At 35.7% G+C, this 18,195-nt stretch overlaps 2 protein-coding genes across 2 annotated transcripts in view; both read left to right on the plus strand.

Annotated features, from left to right (window-relative positions):
• Positions 1 to 3,293, plus strand: part of LOC137623844 (1,5-anhydro-D-fructose reductase-like) — a 17,772-nt gene extending 14,479 nt beyond the window's left edge. Inside the window, exons 8-9 of the mRNA XM_068354654.1 lie at positions 2,474 to 2,574; positions 3,087 to 3,293. Coding sequence (XP_068210755.1) covers positions 2,474 to 2,574; positions 3,087 to 3,129 — 144 coding nt within the window. The 3' untranslated portion in view covers positions 3,130 to 3,293. The remainder of the gene's footprint in view (positions 1 to 2,473; positions 2,575 to 3,086) is intronic.
• Positions 3,294 to 5,838: 2,545 nt separating this feature from the next.
• On the plus strand, positions 5,839 to 18,193 carry LOC137623047 (aldo-keto reductase family 1 member B1-like; the record flags this gene model as incomplete). Its single annotated transcript, XM_068353686.1, has 5 exons — positions 5,839 to 6,114; positions 9,436 to 9,603; positions 12,179 to 12,296; positions 17,533 to 17,633; positions 18,143 to 18,193. Coding segments are annotated over exons 1-5 (513 nt in total), but the record flags the coding sequence as incomplete, so codon positions are not given.
• Between the last annotated feature and the right edge of the window lie 2 nt (positions 18,194 to 18,195).

The raw sequence follows: 18,195 nt of genomic DNA on the forward strand, positions 1-18,195 counted from the left end.
GCCTTTGCTTTATAGGTCGCTATGACAGTACTACATTGGATCCTTCTCTCTGGTTACGGTTCATTTTATCTTTGTCTACACATAAACCGAATAGTCTGGCCTATTCTTTACATATTCTCCTCTATCCTCATACACCTGACAACACTGAGATTACCAAACAATTGTTCTTCACCCAAGAGGTTACTACACTGCAATTGTTCAGTGGCCCCTTTCTTCTTGCTAAGGGTAGAAGAGACTCTTTAGCTTTGGTAAGCAGCTCTTCTAAGAGAAGGACACTCCAAAATCAAACCATTGTTCTCTTGTCTTGGGTAGTGCCATAGCCTCTGTACCTTGGTCTTCCACTGTCTTGGGTTAGAGTTCTCTTGCCTGAGGGTACACTCGGGCACACTATTCTATCTCGTTTCTGTTCATTTTGTTTTGATAAAGTTTATATAGTTTATATAGGAGTTATTTATTTTAATGTTACTCTTCTTGAAATACTTAATTTTTTCTGTTTCCTTTTCTCACTGGGCTATTTTCCCTGTTGGAGCCCCTGGCCTTATAGCATCCTGCTTTTCCAACTAGGGTTGTAGAGTTCTCTTGCCTGAGGGTACACTCGGGCACACTATTCTATCTCGTTTCTCTTCCTTTTGTTTTGATAAAGTTTATATAGCATATATAGGAGTTATTCATTTTAATGTTACTCTTCTTGAAATATTCAATTTTTTTCTGTTTCCTTTCCTCACTGGGCTATTTTCCCTGTTGGAGCCCCTGGGCTAAGCATCCTGCTTTTCCAACTAGGTTGTAGCTTAGCATTTAATAATAATAATAATAATAATAATAATAATAATAATATGAAGTGAGTGACAGATGACGACGAAACTTAGCTCCATATTTTGAGGGATTTTTCAGGTTGAAGTTTCAGATACAAAAGAGGATAAACAGGAACACAGCTCTTGACCATATTCGATCTACCAAGGTTTCCTTGTTGTTAAGTATATCAACAGCGTTGAAATAATGGAAGAAATTTAGCTGTATCACAGCTGTTGTCTAAGAAATATCTCCACAAGAGCAATGTTCACTCTCAGACAAACAAATCAAGTCTCTAACTCGTCGTCTGTCTTTTACATCCGGATCCATTTTCTCTGGAAAATTCATGATGGACTCTGAAATGCCCAAGGCTTAAATTACATGACGCAAGTGACGCAATACGTGCGTCCTGTGACTGCGACGTAAAATAAGTTGCGTAAATACTCAGAAACTCTTGTTCTAGAATACAAAGATATCTTTGAGTTACGAATCATTACAATGTTTTTGTCGTTACATTAACATTTAATATGTTAAAAAAAAGTCTTCTCCACATGTTCTATAGCATAGAATACGTAGTTTTAATCCCCATATAACATTATTGAAATACAAAAGTGCTCTTTTTACAACTGAGCTTATGAATGCACGCTACTGATCAGTTTGTTAGAGTTCAGATCGCATTTTGAACCATGGGAAATCTTCGCGTCCCGTTAATTATTATTAGTATTATCATTATAATAATAATGTACTGCACGATATAGGCTTATTTAAAAAAAATGAAATTAGAGGCTACTTTCAGAATAGCATCATGATGTCTAAATAAGCACAAATGGAAAGAAAAAATTTGTAGATATGAAATAGAAAACGGAAATGTTACCCGCCATTAGGAAAAGCACAAAAATCATTAAAGTAAGAAGGAAATAAGGTTGAAATGATATAGATAATGTAATTAGAAAAAGGAGAAACGTCGAATTTTGTTTTTCAAATGCTCGACCATTATGACATCAGGTGGCTCATGATCATTGCAAGAGCATCGCCTGCTCGGTAGGACAACTGAATGACCTTCAAGCAAAGTGGCCTACGGAATAAACCTCTGTCATACACTCTTAGATTCATGTTTGTTTCTGCGTTGCTTTACCCTCCATCAGGGTTGCCATTCGTACAATAATTATCGTACATGTACGATTATTTTGGGTCCGGTACGATTTACGATACATACCTTAGATATATACAATTTATGTGTGTGTTTAATTAAACAATTATACTAAAATATTTTGAAATAAGTCAATCATGTAACTCCCTAATAATTATATTGAAACTGTGTACGATAATTTCGGTTGAAAAACAACAATTTTAAGGCTCATGTACGATAATCCAGTTGAAATAATCTGGCAACCCTGCCCTCCATGCTTTCATATCAGCGGGGAGTGTGTCATATGATAGTATCCAAAACAGACGTCTACACGGAGCTCTAAGAATCTTTTTTTTTTTTTTTTTTTTTTTTTTTTTTTTTTTTTTTTTTTTTTTTTTTTTTGTAACTGCTAATCTTATTTTTTCCTTTATTATTTGTGTTTTATTCCACTTGTTTGCATAGATGTGAACTTTCGTCGTTTTTATTTGTAAAGATTTTGGGCTTAGAGTGAATATTATTGATATGGTATACTATTAATACTTTTTATTTTTCCAGGTGTTTGACTTCACACTGAGTCCAGAAGACATGGCGGCATTGGATGGTCTCGACAAAGGCGAAAAAGGTCGACTATTCATCTTCGAAGATGTCTTCAAAGGGTAATATGAGTGTTCACGCACATCTATACACACACACACATATATATATGTATATATATATATATATATATATATATATATATATATATATATATATATATATATATATATATATATATATATATGTGTGTGTGTGCGTGTATATATATATATGCATATATATTTATTTATATACATAATTTATATAAATCAATTTTAATCTTTACAATAAACCTATTTCAAATCATCGTGCATTTGCTATATTCTGAAAGGATACAGAACTATAGAAACTCAAAATAAATAAATAAATACATAAATAAATATATATATATATAGATAGATAGATAGATAGATAGATATTGTTTGTAGATATATACTGAGTGACTTCGTGTAATAACGTGAGTGCAAACAATTATAAACCTAGGGATGTCTGGATATTTCTCAGAATTATCATGGAAGGCTGTCAAGAGACTCTTTCATAATGATGGGAAGACATTTCTGGTAATCGGTCGCATTTTTTCTCTTTACTTCAGATTTTCAAAACACCCAGAATACCCTTTCCACATTCCAGTTTGAAAGGAGAACGCAAATGATTACGGGCTGCAAGAGCCCGTGTCTGTCCGGAAGAGCATAGCCATTTTTTAGAAAATCCAATGGGTTATCTTAAAATCTGTATCAATAATTGATTTCATTAAACCTAATGAATGTGATCAGCCTAAGTAAATTTTTGAAAATCTTGATTTCAGTGATTCATTCCTACCTGTAGTATGATTTTTGAAACTGGCATTCATTGTCTGCTACTAAGCTTTGGAATTCTCTTGTTGCTTTGTGTTTCCCCGAGTAGCTAGACCTAGACCATCCCCTTCACAGCCTCTCTCTTAGCTAGAAAAGACTTTGATGGCTGTCCATTTGGCTAGACTACTGGAAACGGTAGATCGAGTCCCGCTGAAACTCAAAAGTTTCTTGTAGTGTCTGTAACCTCTCCATCCTTATATGAGCTAGTGATAGGGGGTTTGGAGGAGCCCATAGGTCTACCTGTTGAGTCCTCAGCCGCCATTGCCTAGCCCTCCCTGGTTCTAGCATGGGTGGAGAGGGGCTTGAGTGCTGATCATATGGATATATAGTCAGTCTTTAGGGCAATGTCCTGCTAGAGCATTGTCACTGTCTCTTGCCTCTGCCATTCACGAGTGGCCTTTACACCTTCAAAACTAGATTAGCTCCTAATATTAAAAATTTGGTAAAAGCAAAGCAAGGTCAAATGTCCATTAGAGATATCCAAGAAGATCTGACTGATTGCACTAATTGCAGAGGCATCACACTTACGTCAGTTGACATGAAAGTATATATTATGCTCATTTTAAAGAAAATATAAAGAAATATTGATGAAAAACTGAGAGATGAATAAGCAGGATTTAGAAAACGTAGAAGTTGTACTGACCAAATTTTAATTTCAAGACATGTAGTACAGCAATGTGTAGAATATAGAAATCCACTTTTGATGGCATTTTTGGACCAGGAAAAAGCCTTTGATAGTGTGCATGGCCAATTTTGTGGAGATTCCTACATTATTATGGAGTTCCTCTTAAATATGTAAATTTTATGAAGTCTGGTCTGTTCATGAGCATAGTAAGTGCGAAGATAACGTTAGTGGAGTCCAATCAAATGAATTTCCAGTGAACAGTGGAGTACTCCAAGGGAATATGTTGTCACCTATGTTGTTTATCCTTCACATGGATTTTGCAATGCATATAACAGTTAGGGATGGTGGAGAGGGATTGGACTGGATTGGTAACAGAGAATTGGCGGACCTAGAGTATGCTAATGACGATGTCCTTATTAGCAGAACACCACAGAACTTGAAAATCCTGCTTACCAGAATGCATGAAATATCACATGAGGTTTGGCTCAAAATAAATAGAAGAAAGTCATGAGATGACGAGAACAGAATATGCAATGGAAAATGAAATACCATTGGAAGGAGAAACGATTAATGAGGTGGAATCATTTAAATATTTAGGGACTATGATCTCTAATACAGGATCTTCAGAATTGGAGTTTAATGAAAGATTGGAAAACGCAAATCAGGTTAAGTAAAATTTGGAAATAAAATCGCCTGAAATCACTTATAAAAATCTGGCTATTTACCAGTTTAGTGAAATCGGTGTTACTGTACGGACACGAGTCGTGGTACGGCCATCAAACAATATCCAACAGATTTTGTAGATTTGAGAACAAATCCCTCAGAAGAAAGAATATTGGGAGTTGAATGGCAGGAGAGGATTAGAAATGAAACTATAAGAGAGATTACCCGAGTCCCATATATGGAGCAGATCATGGTGAGTGGTAGATGGAGATGGTTTCGCACTCCCCAGGAGAGATTACCTCACCAAACTTTCAACTGGGCTCCACATAGCACTCGAAGAGTTGGAAGACCCAGGCCTACATTGCTGAGGACTATGAAACATAAAGTAGGAGATGATGAATGGAGAAGTATACATTTAAAAGCTCCAAGATGGAGACGACTGGTGAAATCTAAACGAGGCCCTTTGTGTCAATAGCTTAGGAGGAGATGATGATGATAATGATGATGTATATGAAATTATTTTTATTTAAAAGTGGTAATTGGTTTATTAGCACTTTATAAAAAAGCTAATTAAAATCATCAATGCAAACTCAGAAGCTTCATTAAAGTTATTAAAGTTCAGTGTAATCACAATTTTCAGTGGAAATAAGTCACCTGTAACTGCTACATCGGTTCACACTATGATGTACACTATATATATATATATATATATATATATATATATATATATATATATATATATATATATATATATATACTGAATATATATATATATATATATATATATATATATATATATATACATACAGTATATATACATATATATATATATATATATATATATATATATATATATATATATATATTGTATATATATATTATATATACAGTATATATATATATATATATATATATATATATATATATATATATATATACAGTATATATATATATATATATATATATATATATATATATATATATATTGTATATATATATATATATATATATATATATATATATATATATATATATATATATATATATATATATATATTTATATATATACAGTATATGTATATATATAATATATAAATATTTCCAATATTATTGAAGTATATACGGTAAAACTTTGTGAGACGCATCTGAAATAAAAGTGACAAAAATTGGTGCATCAGAGAACAGAAAGTTAGTCACTCCTACTGTATCTCTAATCAGATTTAGTGGCCACGCTGCCGGCTGAACAAAGCCATTTACACGATAAGCGATAGTCCTGCCTGTGCTTTCTGAAGCCATACACCACGAAAGAAGCTCTGAGCATAGTGTGTTAAGAAGCATAGTCCTTCCCTGTTCTTTTGCAAGGTACATAGCTTCGGAATTGAAGAATTAAAAGTTTATCCGAGATGGCCAAAGCCGTGCCCGATGTAGTGCTGCCAAACGGCAGGAAGATGCCTATTATCGGTCTAGGAACTTTTAAGGTGAGTCTTTAGAAACTGCTCGAGTGTGAGCCATTTGTCTTTTCAAGAATTGATGTCAAAAGCATGGAGAGAAGTAAATTTCGCACATAAGCTTGACAGATAGAGCAGCTATATAAATATTGGTTATAGCGATCGATAGTTCATCTTGAAAATGAAAGAAGACGAATGCTTGGAAACATTTTGTACTTGCCGGTGATATTTACGTTAAATCGTCAGTGATAAAACAATTCATAATGAAATTTATAGGAATTGTTCGTATAATTATTCTTGAACCACGAAGCTACATTATTGTGAGGCCTTCTAGCTTAATAAAAGGTTGTTATTGATATGTATTTAGGTTATCTTACGTCTGGCAAAGAGAGAGAGAGAGAGAGAGAGAGAGAGAGAGAGAGAGAGAGAGAGAGAGAGAGATGCAAGTCATCATTATCATTGGTTAAGGTTCCCAGATTAGAAGATTAGCAATCAGGGACACTCTTGAAATATCTCATCCTTTAAATAAATGTATACCTGTTTACGCTGCCAGACGAATATGTAAAACGGAGAGATAATTATCACGGAAAAACATAATACAAGAATTTTGATGAGTTATAAAGAAAACAAAAGGAAAATATTTTGGAAAATTCCTCAATCCATTATGTCGCTTTCCCAATTTTGAGGGTAGCTGACATAAGGAAAAGAACAAAGGGGCATTTTTCTTCTCTTCGATCTTCCCGGCCTGAAGAGGGATTCAGCCGAGTTTGGTTGGCACTGCTAGGGCGCACAGCCCACCAATCCCCATTATCCACAGCAATGAAGCTTCATATGCTGAATGCGCCACTGCCGCTACCTCAGCAGTCACAAAGGCGACCGTAGGAAGCTGCATGGCCTATTAGAACTGCACAATCGCTCGCCATTCATTTCACCACACTCTTTTTGCCTCCCCCACAGCTATCCTCCATCCACCCAAACCTTGGCCTTCCTTTTGTACTTCCAGCAACTCTTGCATTCATCACCTTCTTCAGCACGAACATTTTTCATTCTCTCTACACGACCAAACCACCTCAACACATTCCTATCCTCTCTAGCTGCTAATTCATTTCTTGCACCTGTTCTCACCCTCACTACTTCGTTCCTAAGATACACTAGCCATACTCCTCTTTACTTACTTTAATGTCTGCTTTTCTGGTCCCATACAGCAGGGGAACCCTACTCTCTACAGGGCCTTCATATTCAATTAATCATATACATTTAATGGCATTCAGTATTTCACACCGAATGTTGTTCGTTTATTGTCCAGTACACATTATCAAAGCACTTAGAGAACAAGAAAGACTTGAGTTTTCTCTTGAAAGCCTCAAAATCTTGTCTTTCGAATGTCTAGTGGGAGCTTATTGTATAGTCTCAGGGCCGCATATCTAAAGGCTCCAAAGCCTACAGGGGATATATATCTGTAACTATTCTCATGTGAACACCATTTGTTGGCTGCACAAGATGTAGCAATTCTCATGGATATTTCAGACACTTCATCTCAAACGCATTCAATTTCTGTCTTTCCCTCATAACTTTCATCGCCCACAACTCCGATCCATACATGACAGTTGGTACAATCACTTTTTCATACAAAACTTTCTTTACAGTATTCTTTACCACTCCCTTCACTGCGCCCAACACTTTACATCCTTCATTCACACTTTGATGTACATCTGCTTCCATTCCACCATTTGCAGCAACAACAGACCCCAAGTACTTACACTAAATATACTTCCTCAAGTAACTTTCCATTCGACTTGACATTCAATCTAGCACCACCCTCCCTTCTCATGCATCTTATAACCATACTCTTACCCACAATAACTCTCAACTTCCTTCTGTCACACACCATTTTAAACTCTGTCACTATTCGAGCCACCTTCTCCTCCGAATATGCAACCAATACAGTATCATCCGTAAACAACATTTGATTCACCTTCCTCTCATGATCACTTTCATCTATCAGTTTCAATCCTCGACCAAACACTCGAGCATTCATATCTCTTACAACTCCATCAACAAACAAATTGAACAACCATGGTGACATCACACATGCCTGTCTCAGCCCCACTCTCACTGGAAACCACCCACTCACTTCATTTCCTTTCGTAACACATGCTTTACTGCCTATGTATAAACTGTTCACTGCTCAAAACAACCTTCCACCAATTCCATATAAACTCATCTCACATACACTATCCTTTGAAATATCGAAAAAAAAAAACATATTCTTACATAAATCTTATACACACGCACGCATATATGTTCCTAAGTGCCTACATATATTCTAATTATTGGTTATAAAATATTAAATGTTTCCATTTTAAAAACCTACAACTGGAAGAGAAATAATCTATATGTAAAATCTACACGATACCAAAATGCACAGATTTTATTTTGTGTATTAACCGTATGCTAATCATTTCTTCTTTCCCGCCGTTATCCCCACATTAAGGGGTCGGTTGCCTGATGCGCTCTCTCCAATGCCTTCTATCAAAGAAATGCTCTTCCACCAAAACCTCTTCTCTCCATATCATCCTTCACCTTCTCTCACCATCTAATTCTCTTCCTCCCTCTTGATCTCCTCCCCTTAACAGGTTCCTTCCAAGCCCTCCTCACTCCCTTCCCACCATCCATCCTCAACATGTGTCCAGACCATCTCATTCATAACATTGTTATCACCTCTATAATCTTCACTATGCCAGGCATTCTTCTTATTTAATAATTTTCCAAGCTTTCACACAGTGATATTCCCACAATTCAACTCAGCATTTTCATCTTTGTTCTCTCACACTTTTCATCTTTGTGCTCTCACGCTTTGTCTTCTCTTTTCATCTTTGGGCCTGCATTTCCGATTCATACATTAACACTGGTCTTATTACTGTTCTATAAAACTTGACTTTTAGCATGATTGGCATTTCTTGTCACATACCACTCTTGCAATCTCCCTCCACTTCCTCATGGCTGCTTTTACCCTATTCTCAATGTCAGCCTTACATCTTCCCTCCTGACTTATAATAGATCCCAAGTATCTAAATTGTTCCACTTGTTTTATAATTGCATGCCAATTATTTATTAGTTAAAATTATTATTTTTTTTCTTTTAGTTACATCCAAAAAGTGCACACACAAATCTATGTAAAGAATATTCATAATGCCAATATCACACAGTTTTCTATTGTATTTACTCAACTTTTTTATAATTACTAGTTACAAATTATAAAACTACTTTCTTTTATCCACTTATCATTGTTTACAATACTAATGATACCAAAATTACTATTTTTACTTTCATCTTTTTTTTTCCTGCAAGTCCCCACCAGAAGAAATGAAAACGGTGATTAGCACAGCACTCGAGTGCGGATACCGGCACATCGACGCCGCTTACGTCTACCAGAACGAGGAATCTATTGGAGAGGTCTTGAAAGAGTGGTTGGACAGCGGAAGGATCACCCGCGAGGAACTCTTCATCACCACTAAGGCAAGTAAATTGGAATGACAGAAAAAGTTTTGACTTTTGGATATTAGGCTACTCATTTGTACTAGTTTCAAATTTATAACAAAACTCTCCATCACATTCACTATCTACCTCAATCTAGCTGTTAGTGTATGAACAATCCAAGTACCTGCTCTGATTTTCTATTAAGTCACTAACTTCTTTGGCCGCAGTCGTGAACCCTGTGGTAATCCTCATTAGTTTATCACGCCAGTATGGGAAACCTGATGAACTTTGCTTACGTAGGATGCCCTAGCCACATTTCTAATAACATCAGTCATGATTTATAATTTGGCAGAGGGTTTTTATGATCGCATGTCCTTGCAGTCATCAATCACAGTTGTTGGCAGTGAGCCTAACCTTTTAACTAAATGGTCCACCTACAAGGCAGTAGTTTCCACAGTTATTGGGAGTGAGCCTATCCTTTGCCTGAAAACAAAACTACATGGCAGCCGCTGTGCTTTCAGTCACGTTCTACTACATGCAGGACATATGGTGGTAGCATTTTTACAGCACTACCACAGGGCTATTTCAACAGTAATCATCCTTCACAAATAATATGATTCACAATCCTGGAATTTAATTGTTTAGTCAAAACTGCATTTATAATAACAAAATTTAAGTTTTTGTTTTTACAATGGTATAAGTTTTGGACGAAATGATTAGATATATAGACATAATTTCTTACCCCTTTCTAATAATTATGATTATATTAATGATAGTGATAAGAATAAGTTTGACTGAAGGTAATGGCTGCCTCAGTGGCATTAATTTTATAAGACACATTTTCTATTGATCTAATCTCTTCTCAACAGCACTGCAATTAGCCTGTAACTATGCTATTTTAATACTTAGAGAGTATATATATTCATCAGCAAATGAATGAATTTTTTACAAAAAAAATGTTTACATTTGAACATATGTTAATGTATGAAGTCCAGGGGGGCATTCCAGGGTTTGGCGATCGATCTTCCTTCATCACTTTCAGGTGTGAGGTCAATTTGCAATGCGACAACGCTTAATTCCCTCCTCTCTCCATACATCCCAAACAATTATAATGTACTGTACGTCCTCTGCTGAATCCCTGAAAACCATTAGAGGCTCCTTCAGTGATGTTGTCATTGCTTCCTTGGACGTTGAGTCTCTGTTTACCAACGTTCCTCTCGACGAGACTATTGTCCTAATGATGGACTGCAAATATAGGAACCCAGCCACACCGATCCTTCACGTCCCAGAAATGCCCACAGTAAGCTCCTGGAGATATGCACAAAGAAGGCTCTCCCTAACGACCCACCATAGCATCACCACTGGGAGTCCATTTCGTGAATTTCTACATGGAAGTAGTAGAAGAGCGAATTTTCTCGCATATACGCTGACCTGACATATATGTGAGATATATTAATGACACCTTCCTCCCACGACATTGATGAACTCCATTGCATCTGGATCGGTATGACCACCATGCGCCTCTCCAAACACCTCTCCTGTCATGTACAGCAAGGTGCGATTAATGCACATTGCCAACAAGCCCACAATAGTTCTATTTCATGATAACACATCGTGGAAAATACTGAAATCATCGGAGGCAACCCCAACGGAAGGAGGCTAAGAATTCTTGAGGCCCTACTGATCCAACAGGAGAAACCTACCCTTAACATAATGCAAGAAATGTGTCTCCTACCTACCTGCCTAAGGAGCACTGCCCCTCCGCCCACCTATGATCAGCCATACCAATCACGACAACACCGATAAAGACAGCACCAATAAGCGGAACAACAGCTTGCCTGGAATGGATCGTCTCCCAGCGAGTGCCAGGGCCAATAAGAAACCAGATTCCTCCCCAGAGTATTTCTCCTAGCACAGCAATAACCTTTATCTGCGGGGCATTTTCAACCATTGAGAATTAGCCGCCCAGATTAAGACCTACACAGATTCATATAAATAGAGCCTCAAAGCCTTCATTTTTCAGTATAACTTCAAGCCTGATGATGAGCATATGTACCTTGCAGATTGAAACTCGTTGCAACTTGACCCCACCCCTGAAAACGGCAAAGAAAGATCGATCACCGAACACTGGAACGCCCCTGGACTTCGTACATAAACTTGTATTTAAATGTACACTTTTTTTGAGTTAAGAATCTATTCATTTGCTGATGAATATATTAAGAATGAAAATAGCATAGTTACTGGCTAATAACAGTGTTGTTGAGAAGAAGTTTAGATCAAGGGAAAAGGTGTCTTAAAAATTCACGCCACTGAAGCAACCAATCAAACTTGCATAGAAGAGCGTCTCCTACCGATGTAAATAAGAATAATGATATTAACATTGATAGTCGTATTTAATCATTATTCAGATAAAATAGTTTGATAATAATAATGATAATAAAGATTATTATTATTATTATTATTATTATTGACAATATGTAAACCTTCATAGGTATTCACCTAATACATTTCACTTAGCTACCTTGCAAAGCAAATAGCTCCCACAGAATGGCATTCCCAATACGAAAAAAAAAGGATAAAATTGAATAATTATTTCCATCAATTTGCTTTTCAGTTGCCAATGATTGCCAACCGAGCTGGCGATGTGGAGAGATTCATGGACAAGTCTCTCAAGATGCTTCATTTGGACTACGTCGATCTCTATCTGATTCACTGCCCCGTAGGACTGAAAGGTTAAGATCCCATCCCCTCATCTGGTTAATCTAGCTTAAGCTGGCCTTATGCCAGCAGGAGTTGTTGCTCAATGAGCAGCCCTTACAGATAGACTTCTCCATAACGGTTTGCATATCCTATATCCTATATTTCATATTTAAAATAGAACGAATAGAAGAAGTTGAAATGGTCACTGGGGCTTTTGGCACTTTCAGCATCTATCCTTCTCTTCGATTCCTTGACCCATCCCCATCTTTCTTCTTGTATCACTTTCTCCATCTTGAATACATTATCACTTTTTCCACCTTTAATCCATTACCCCTTTCTGTCGGTAATCCATCATAATTTTTCTGTCTTTAAGCCATTATCACTCTTTTTTTTATCTATTGTCACTTTCTATGCTTTTAATTCATTATCCCTTTCTATACATTTAATCCATTATCACCTCTGTCTTTAATTCATTATCACTTATCACTTTTTCTGTCTTTAATTCATTATCACTTTCTCTGTCTTTAATTCATTATCACTTTCTCTGTCTTTAATTCATTATCACTTTCTCTGATCATATTTTTGTATCCCTTTTTCTGTCTTTAATCTATTATCACTTTCTTTGTCTTTAATCCTTTATTATAATTCATTTTATCACTTTCCCAATCTTTCCATGTCTTTAATTCATTATAACTTTCTCTGTCTTTAATTCATTATCACTTTCTCTTGTCTTTAATTCATTATCACTTTCTCTGATCATAATTTTTTATCCCCATTTCTGTCTTTAATCTATTATCACTTTCTGTGTCTTTAATCCTTTATTATAATTCATGTTTTTAATCTCTTGTCACTTTCCCAATCTTTCTATGTCTTTAATTCATTATCACTTTCTCTACATTTAATCCATCATCACTTTCTCTGTCTTTAATCCATTATCACATTATCTTTGTTTCATTCATTATCAGTTTCTCTGTCTTTGATCTATTATTACTGTCTCCAGCTTTAGTCCTTTATCACGTTTAACGTATTTAATTCATCATCACTTTCTCCATTTTGACCCATTATAACTTCCTCTGTTTTTAATCTATAATTGTTTTTTCCATATTTAATCCATTATCAGTTTCTCTGTCTTTAATCCATTATTACTTGTTCCATCTTAAATCCTTTATCACCTTTGTCATATTCGATTCATTATCAATTTCTTCATCTTTGATCCATTATAATTTACTGTCGTTAAACTATTATCGTTTCCTCCATCTTCAATCTATTAGCAGTTTCTCTGTATTCAATTCATTATCACTTTCTCCATCTTTGATCCTCTACCAAATTCATCGTATCTAACCTGTCATCACTTTCTCCATCTTTGATCCTTTACCAACTTCATCGTATCTAACCTGTCATCACTTTCTCCATCTTTGATCCTTTACCAACTTCATCGTATCTAACCTGTCATCACTTTCTCCATCTTTGATCCTTTACCAACTTCATCGTATCTAACCTGTCATCACTTTCTCCATCTTTGATCCTTTACCAACTTCATCGTATCTAACCTGTCATCACTTTCTCCATCTTTGATACTTTACCAACTTCATCGTATCTAACCTGTCATCACTTTCTCCATCTTTGATCCTTCACCAACGTCATCGTATCTAACCTGTCATCACTTTCTCCATCTTTGATCCTTCACCAACGTCATCGTATCTAACCTGTCATCACTTTCTCCATCTTTGATCCTTTACCAACTTCATCGAATCTAACCTGTCATCACTTTCTCCATCTTTGATCCTTTACCAACTTCATCGTATCTAACCTGTCATCACTTTCTCCATCTTTGATCCTTCACCAACTTCATCGTATCTAACCTGTCATCACTTTTTCCATCTTTGATCCTTCACCAACTTCATCGTATCTAACCTGTCATCACTTTCTCCATCTTTGATCCTTCACCAACGTCATCGTATCTAACCTGTCATCACTTTCTCCATCTTTGATCCTTCACCAACGTCATCGTATCTAACCTGTCATCACTTTCTCCATCTTTGATCCTTCACCAACTTCATCGTATCTAACCTGTCATCACTTTCTCCATCTTTGAATCATCATAACTTTGTCTGTCTTTAATCCCTTATCACTTCTCTTTCTTTAATACATTGTTAATTTATTTGTTTCATCTATTATTCCTTTCTCTTTATTTGATCTATTATCAATTTCTGTCTTTAAGCTACCATCACTTTCTCTATCTTCAAGTCATCATCATCAGTTTTCTCTTAATCATCTACTCCCTAGTTTGCAATTTGGTTTTCGTAAAGGCCTTGGAGCATGTGATGCCCTTCTTACAATCTCCAATGCTGTACAGAAATCCCTTGATTGTGGTCGGGAAGTTCGTATGATTGGCCTTGATTTTAGTGCTGCCTTTGACCGTGTTAATCATGAGGCCCTTGTTTTCAAACTGAAACAGTTGGGAGTGGGTGGGTCGTTTCTTAGCATTATTATTGATTTTTTAAGTAATAGATCTCAAAGAGTTGTTGTTGATGGGCACCATAGTGATTATAGGAATGTGATATCCGGTGTTCCACAGGGTAGTGTTCTTGGCCCATTACTTTTCATACTATATACACATGACATGTGGTTTGGCCTTGAAAACAAGCTTGTTGCATATGCAGATGATGCTACTCTCTTTGCATCAATTCCATCCCCTGAATGTAGATCTAGGGTTGGTGAATCCCTTAATAGAGATTTAGCTAGAATTAGTGCATGGTGCAAATTATGGGGTATGAAGTTGAATCCTAACAAAACTCAAAGTATGATTGTAAGTAGGTCAAGGACGGTGGCTCCTCAACATCCGGATCTCAGTATTGATAATGTTTCTTTAAATATGTATGACTCTTTCAAAATTTTAGGTGTGATTCTCGACAGTAAATTTACTTTTGAGAAACATATAAGGTCTGTGTCTTCTTCAATTGCACAAAAAATAGGCTTATTGAGAAAGTCTTTCAAGATTTTCGGTGATCAATCTATTCTGAAGAAGTGTTTTAATTCTTTCATTCTACCTTGTTTTGAGTATTGTTCTCCTGTCTGGTCTTCAGCTGCTGATTCTCATCTTAATTTGTTGGACAGAAACTTACGGTCGATTAAATTTCTTATTCCTGATCTAGATATTAATCTCTGGCACCGTCGTTCAATTAGTTCATTATGCATGTTGCATAAGATTTTTCATAACTCTGACCATCCTTTACATTCAGATCTCCCTGGACAATTCTATCCTGTTCGTAATACTAGGCAGGCAGTTAATTCTAATAGCCAGGCCTTCTTCATCACGAGACTCAATACTACGCAGTATTCTAGAAGTTTTATTCCAGCTGTTACCAAGTTGTGGAATGATCTTCCTAATCGGGTGGTTGAATCAGTAGAACTTCAAAAGTTCAAAGTTGGAGCAAATGCTTTTTTGTTGACCAGGCGGACATGAGTCTTTTTATAGTTTATTTATAACATATTTGTTTTTGATGTTGTTAATAGTTTATATATGACATGTCTGTTTTGACGTTGTTACTTGTTTTAGAATGATTTATTGTTAATTTGTTCTCTTCATTTATTTATTTCCTTATTTCCTTTCCTCACTGGGCTATTTTTCCCTGTTGGAGCCCCTGGGCTTATAGCATCTTGCTTTTCCAACTAGGGTTGTAGCTTGGATAGTAATAATAATAATAATAACCCATTATCAATTTCTGTCTTTAAGCTACCATCACTTTCTCTATCTTCAAGTCATCATCACTTTTTCTCTCATTAACCCATTATCAATTTCTGTCTTTAAGCTACCATCACTTTCTCTACCTTCAAGTCATCATCACTTTTTCTCTCATTAACCCATTATCAATTTCTGTCTTTAAGCTACCATCACTTTCTCTACCTTCAAGTCATCATCACTTTTTCTCTCATTAATCCATTATCAATCTCTGTGTTTAATCAATTATTACTATATCTGTCTTTAATCCATTTGCCCTTTCTCCATCTTAATCTATTATCACTTTCTCCTTCTTTAATCTGTTGTCACTTTTTCTGACTTTATTTCATGTTCTGCGTTTTTAATCTATTATCACTTTCTGTAGCTTTTATCATGTGTCACTTTATCTAACTTTAATTCGTTACCATGTTTTGCGTTTTTAATCTATTATCACTTTCTCTAGCTTTAATCATGTGTCACTTTACCAAGTTCTTTGTCTTTAATCCAATATCTTATTACATTCAATTTCTTTCTGTGTAATTAATTTTCACTCTATCTTTAATCCATTATAATTTTTTCCCTCTCAATATATCATCACTTTCTCTGTCTTTAATCCATTATCACGTTCTCCCTCTTTGATCCAATATAACTTTTTTTCTTTAATCCATCATCACTTTCTTCATTTATAACCCCATCACTTTACCCAAATTTAATCCATTGTCACTTTCTCCGTCTTTAATCCATTGTCACTTTCTCCATCTTTGATCCTTTATCACGTTCTTTACTTTTAATCCATTATCACTGTTTTGTCTTTAATCCCTTATCACCTTTGTCGTATTTAATCCATCATCACTTTTCTAAGTGTATTTCATTGTCCTCTTCTCTGTCTCTTGTAACAGTGTCTGTTTTTGAACATGAAATTTCTTGTTGCTTTGAGCTTTTGTATATAAAGGAGAGTGTTCTATAATAAATAGACTCAGTTGCTTTCATACTGTCTTTGAGTCACAACCTTCTCTCGGCTCGTCACATTAGTCACTCCGGGGTCATCAATGTGACGAGCCAAGAGAAGGTTGTGACTCAAATACAGTATGAAAGCAACTGAGTCTATTTATAATAATAATAATAATAATAATAATAATAATAATAGGGAAGTGGGGAACATGGGGAAAGGAAGAGTACCCCTGGATACAATCCAGTTTATAGCTCAAAGGCCGGTACTCGGGATGGGAAAGATTTAGGAAATAGGGAGAAAGAGAAGTACAGGAGAAGAATAAAATAGAGGGGCAGACCCTCTTGCGATATTAGGGAATTGGTATTGAGTCTATTAATTATGGAACACTCTCCTTTATACACAAAAGCTCAAAGCAACAAGAAATTTCATGTTCAAAAACAGACACTGTTACAGAGGAGAAAAGCAGACATGTTTATTCTTTTTAGTGCGAGGGAAGAGCGAAGATACAAGCATAATATATACACAAAATTAACTATGTACGATCGTGTGACACACGGTTGGACACTCTAATCCATGACCACTTTTCTCCCTGTAGTGAACAACGGTGGCGATTCGGGGCTTCTGGGCGACAAAGAGAACAGAGTCCTGGATTTAGAAACTGACCTGGAGTCTGTTTACAAAGCGATGGAGGAGTTGGTGAGTTGGGGATTCCCTATTTGTTGATGTCTGGGGGATGAGGACTTCCAGCTAAGCTTCAATGATACATCATGTCACACGAACCTGTCTTTTTTAGTTTTTTTTTTTTTCCATCATCTGAAAGCTGTTTTGCAAACTAATGGCCATCTAGGCATGTTTTCATAATGATAAGAATATCACCAATAGAAACAACACTAATGATAATAAAAATACTGTAAAATTACTACCAGTGATATCAATAATGATTTTAGGTTTACTTCAAAGGAACGTTTTTTTTTCCTTTTTTTTTTTTTAATCCAAACAATAATAACAGTTTTTATTTAAGATATTACTGATTTTATCCGTAATCCCATAAAAAAAAAACGGACCTTAGGACATCAATCCAAAAACAACGGAAAATATCGACACTATATCACAATATATCTTTAATTCAATGGTTATTTCGATGTCAGGATGCCATAGAACTTCGAATCCATTCATTCATTGGTTATTTCATCTGATGATTTCAGGTTGATTGTGGGAAGGCGAAGGCGATCGGACTTTCCAATTTCAATAGCAAACA

Source organism: Palaemon carinicauda, chromosome 2 (genome assembly GCF_036898095.1).
Source record: "Palaemon carinicauda isolate YSFRI2023 chromosome 2, ASM3689809v2, whole genome shotgun sequence".
Lineage (NCBI taxonomy): Eukaryota > Metazoa > Arthropoda > Malacostraca > Decapoda > Palaemonidae > Palaemon > Palaemon carinicauda.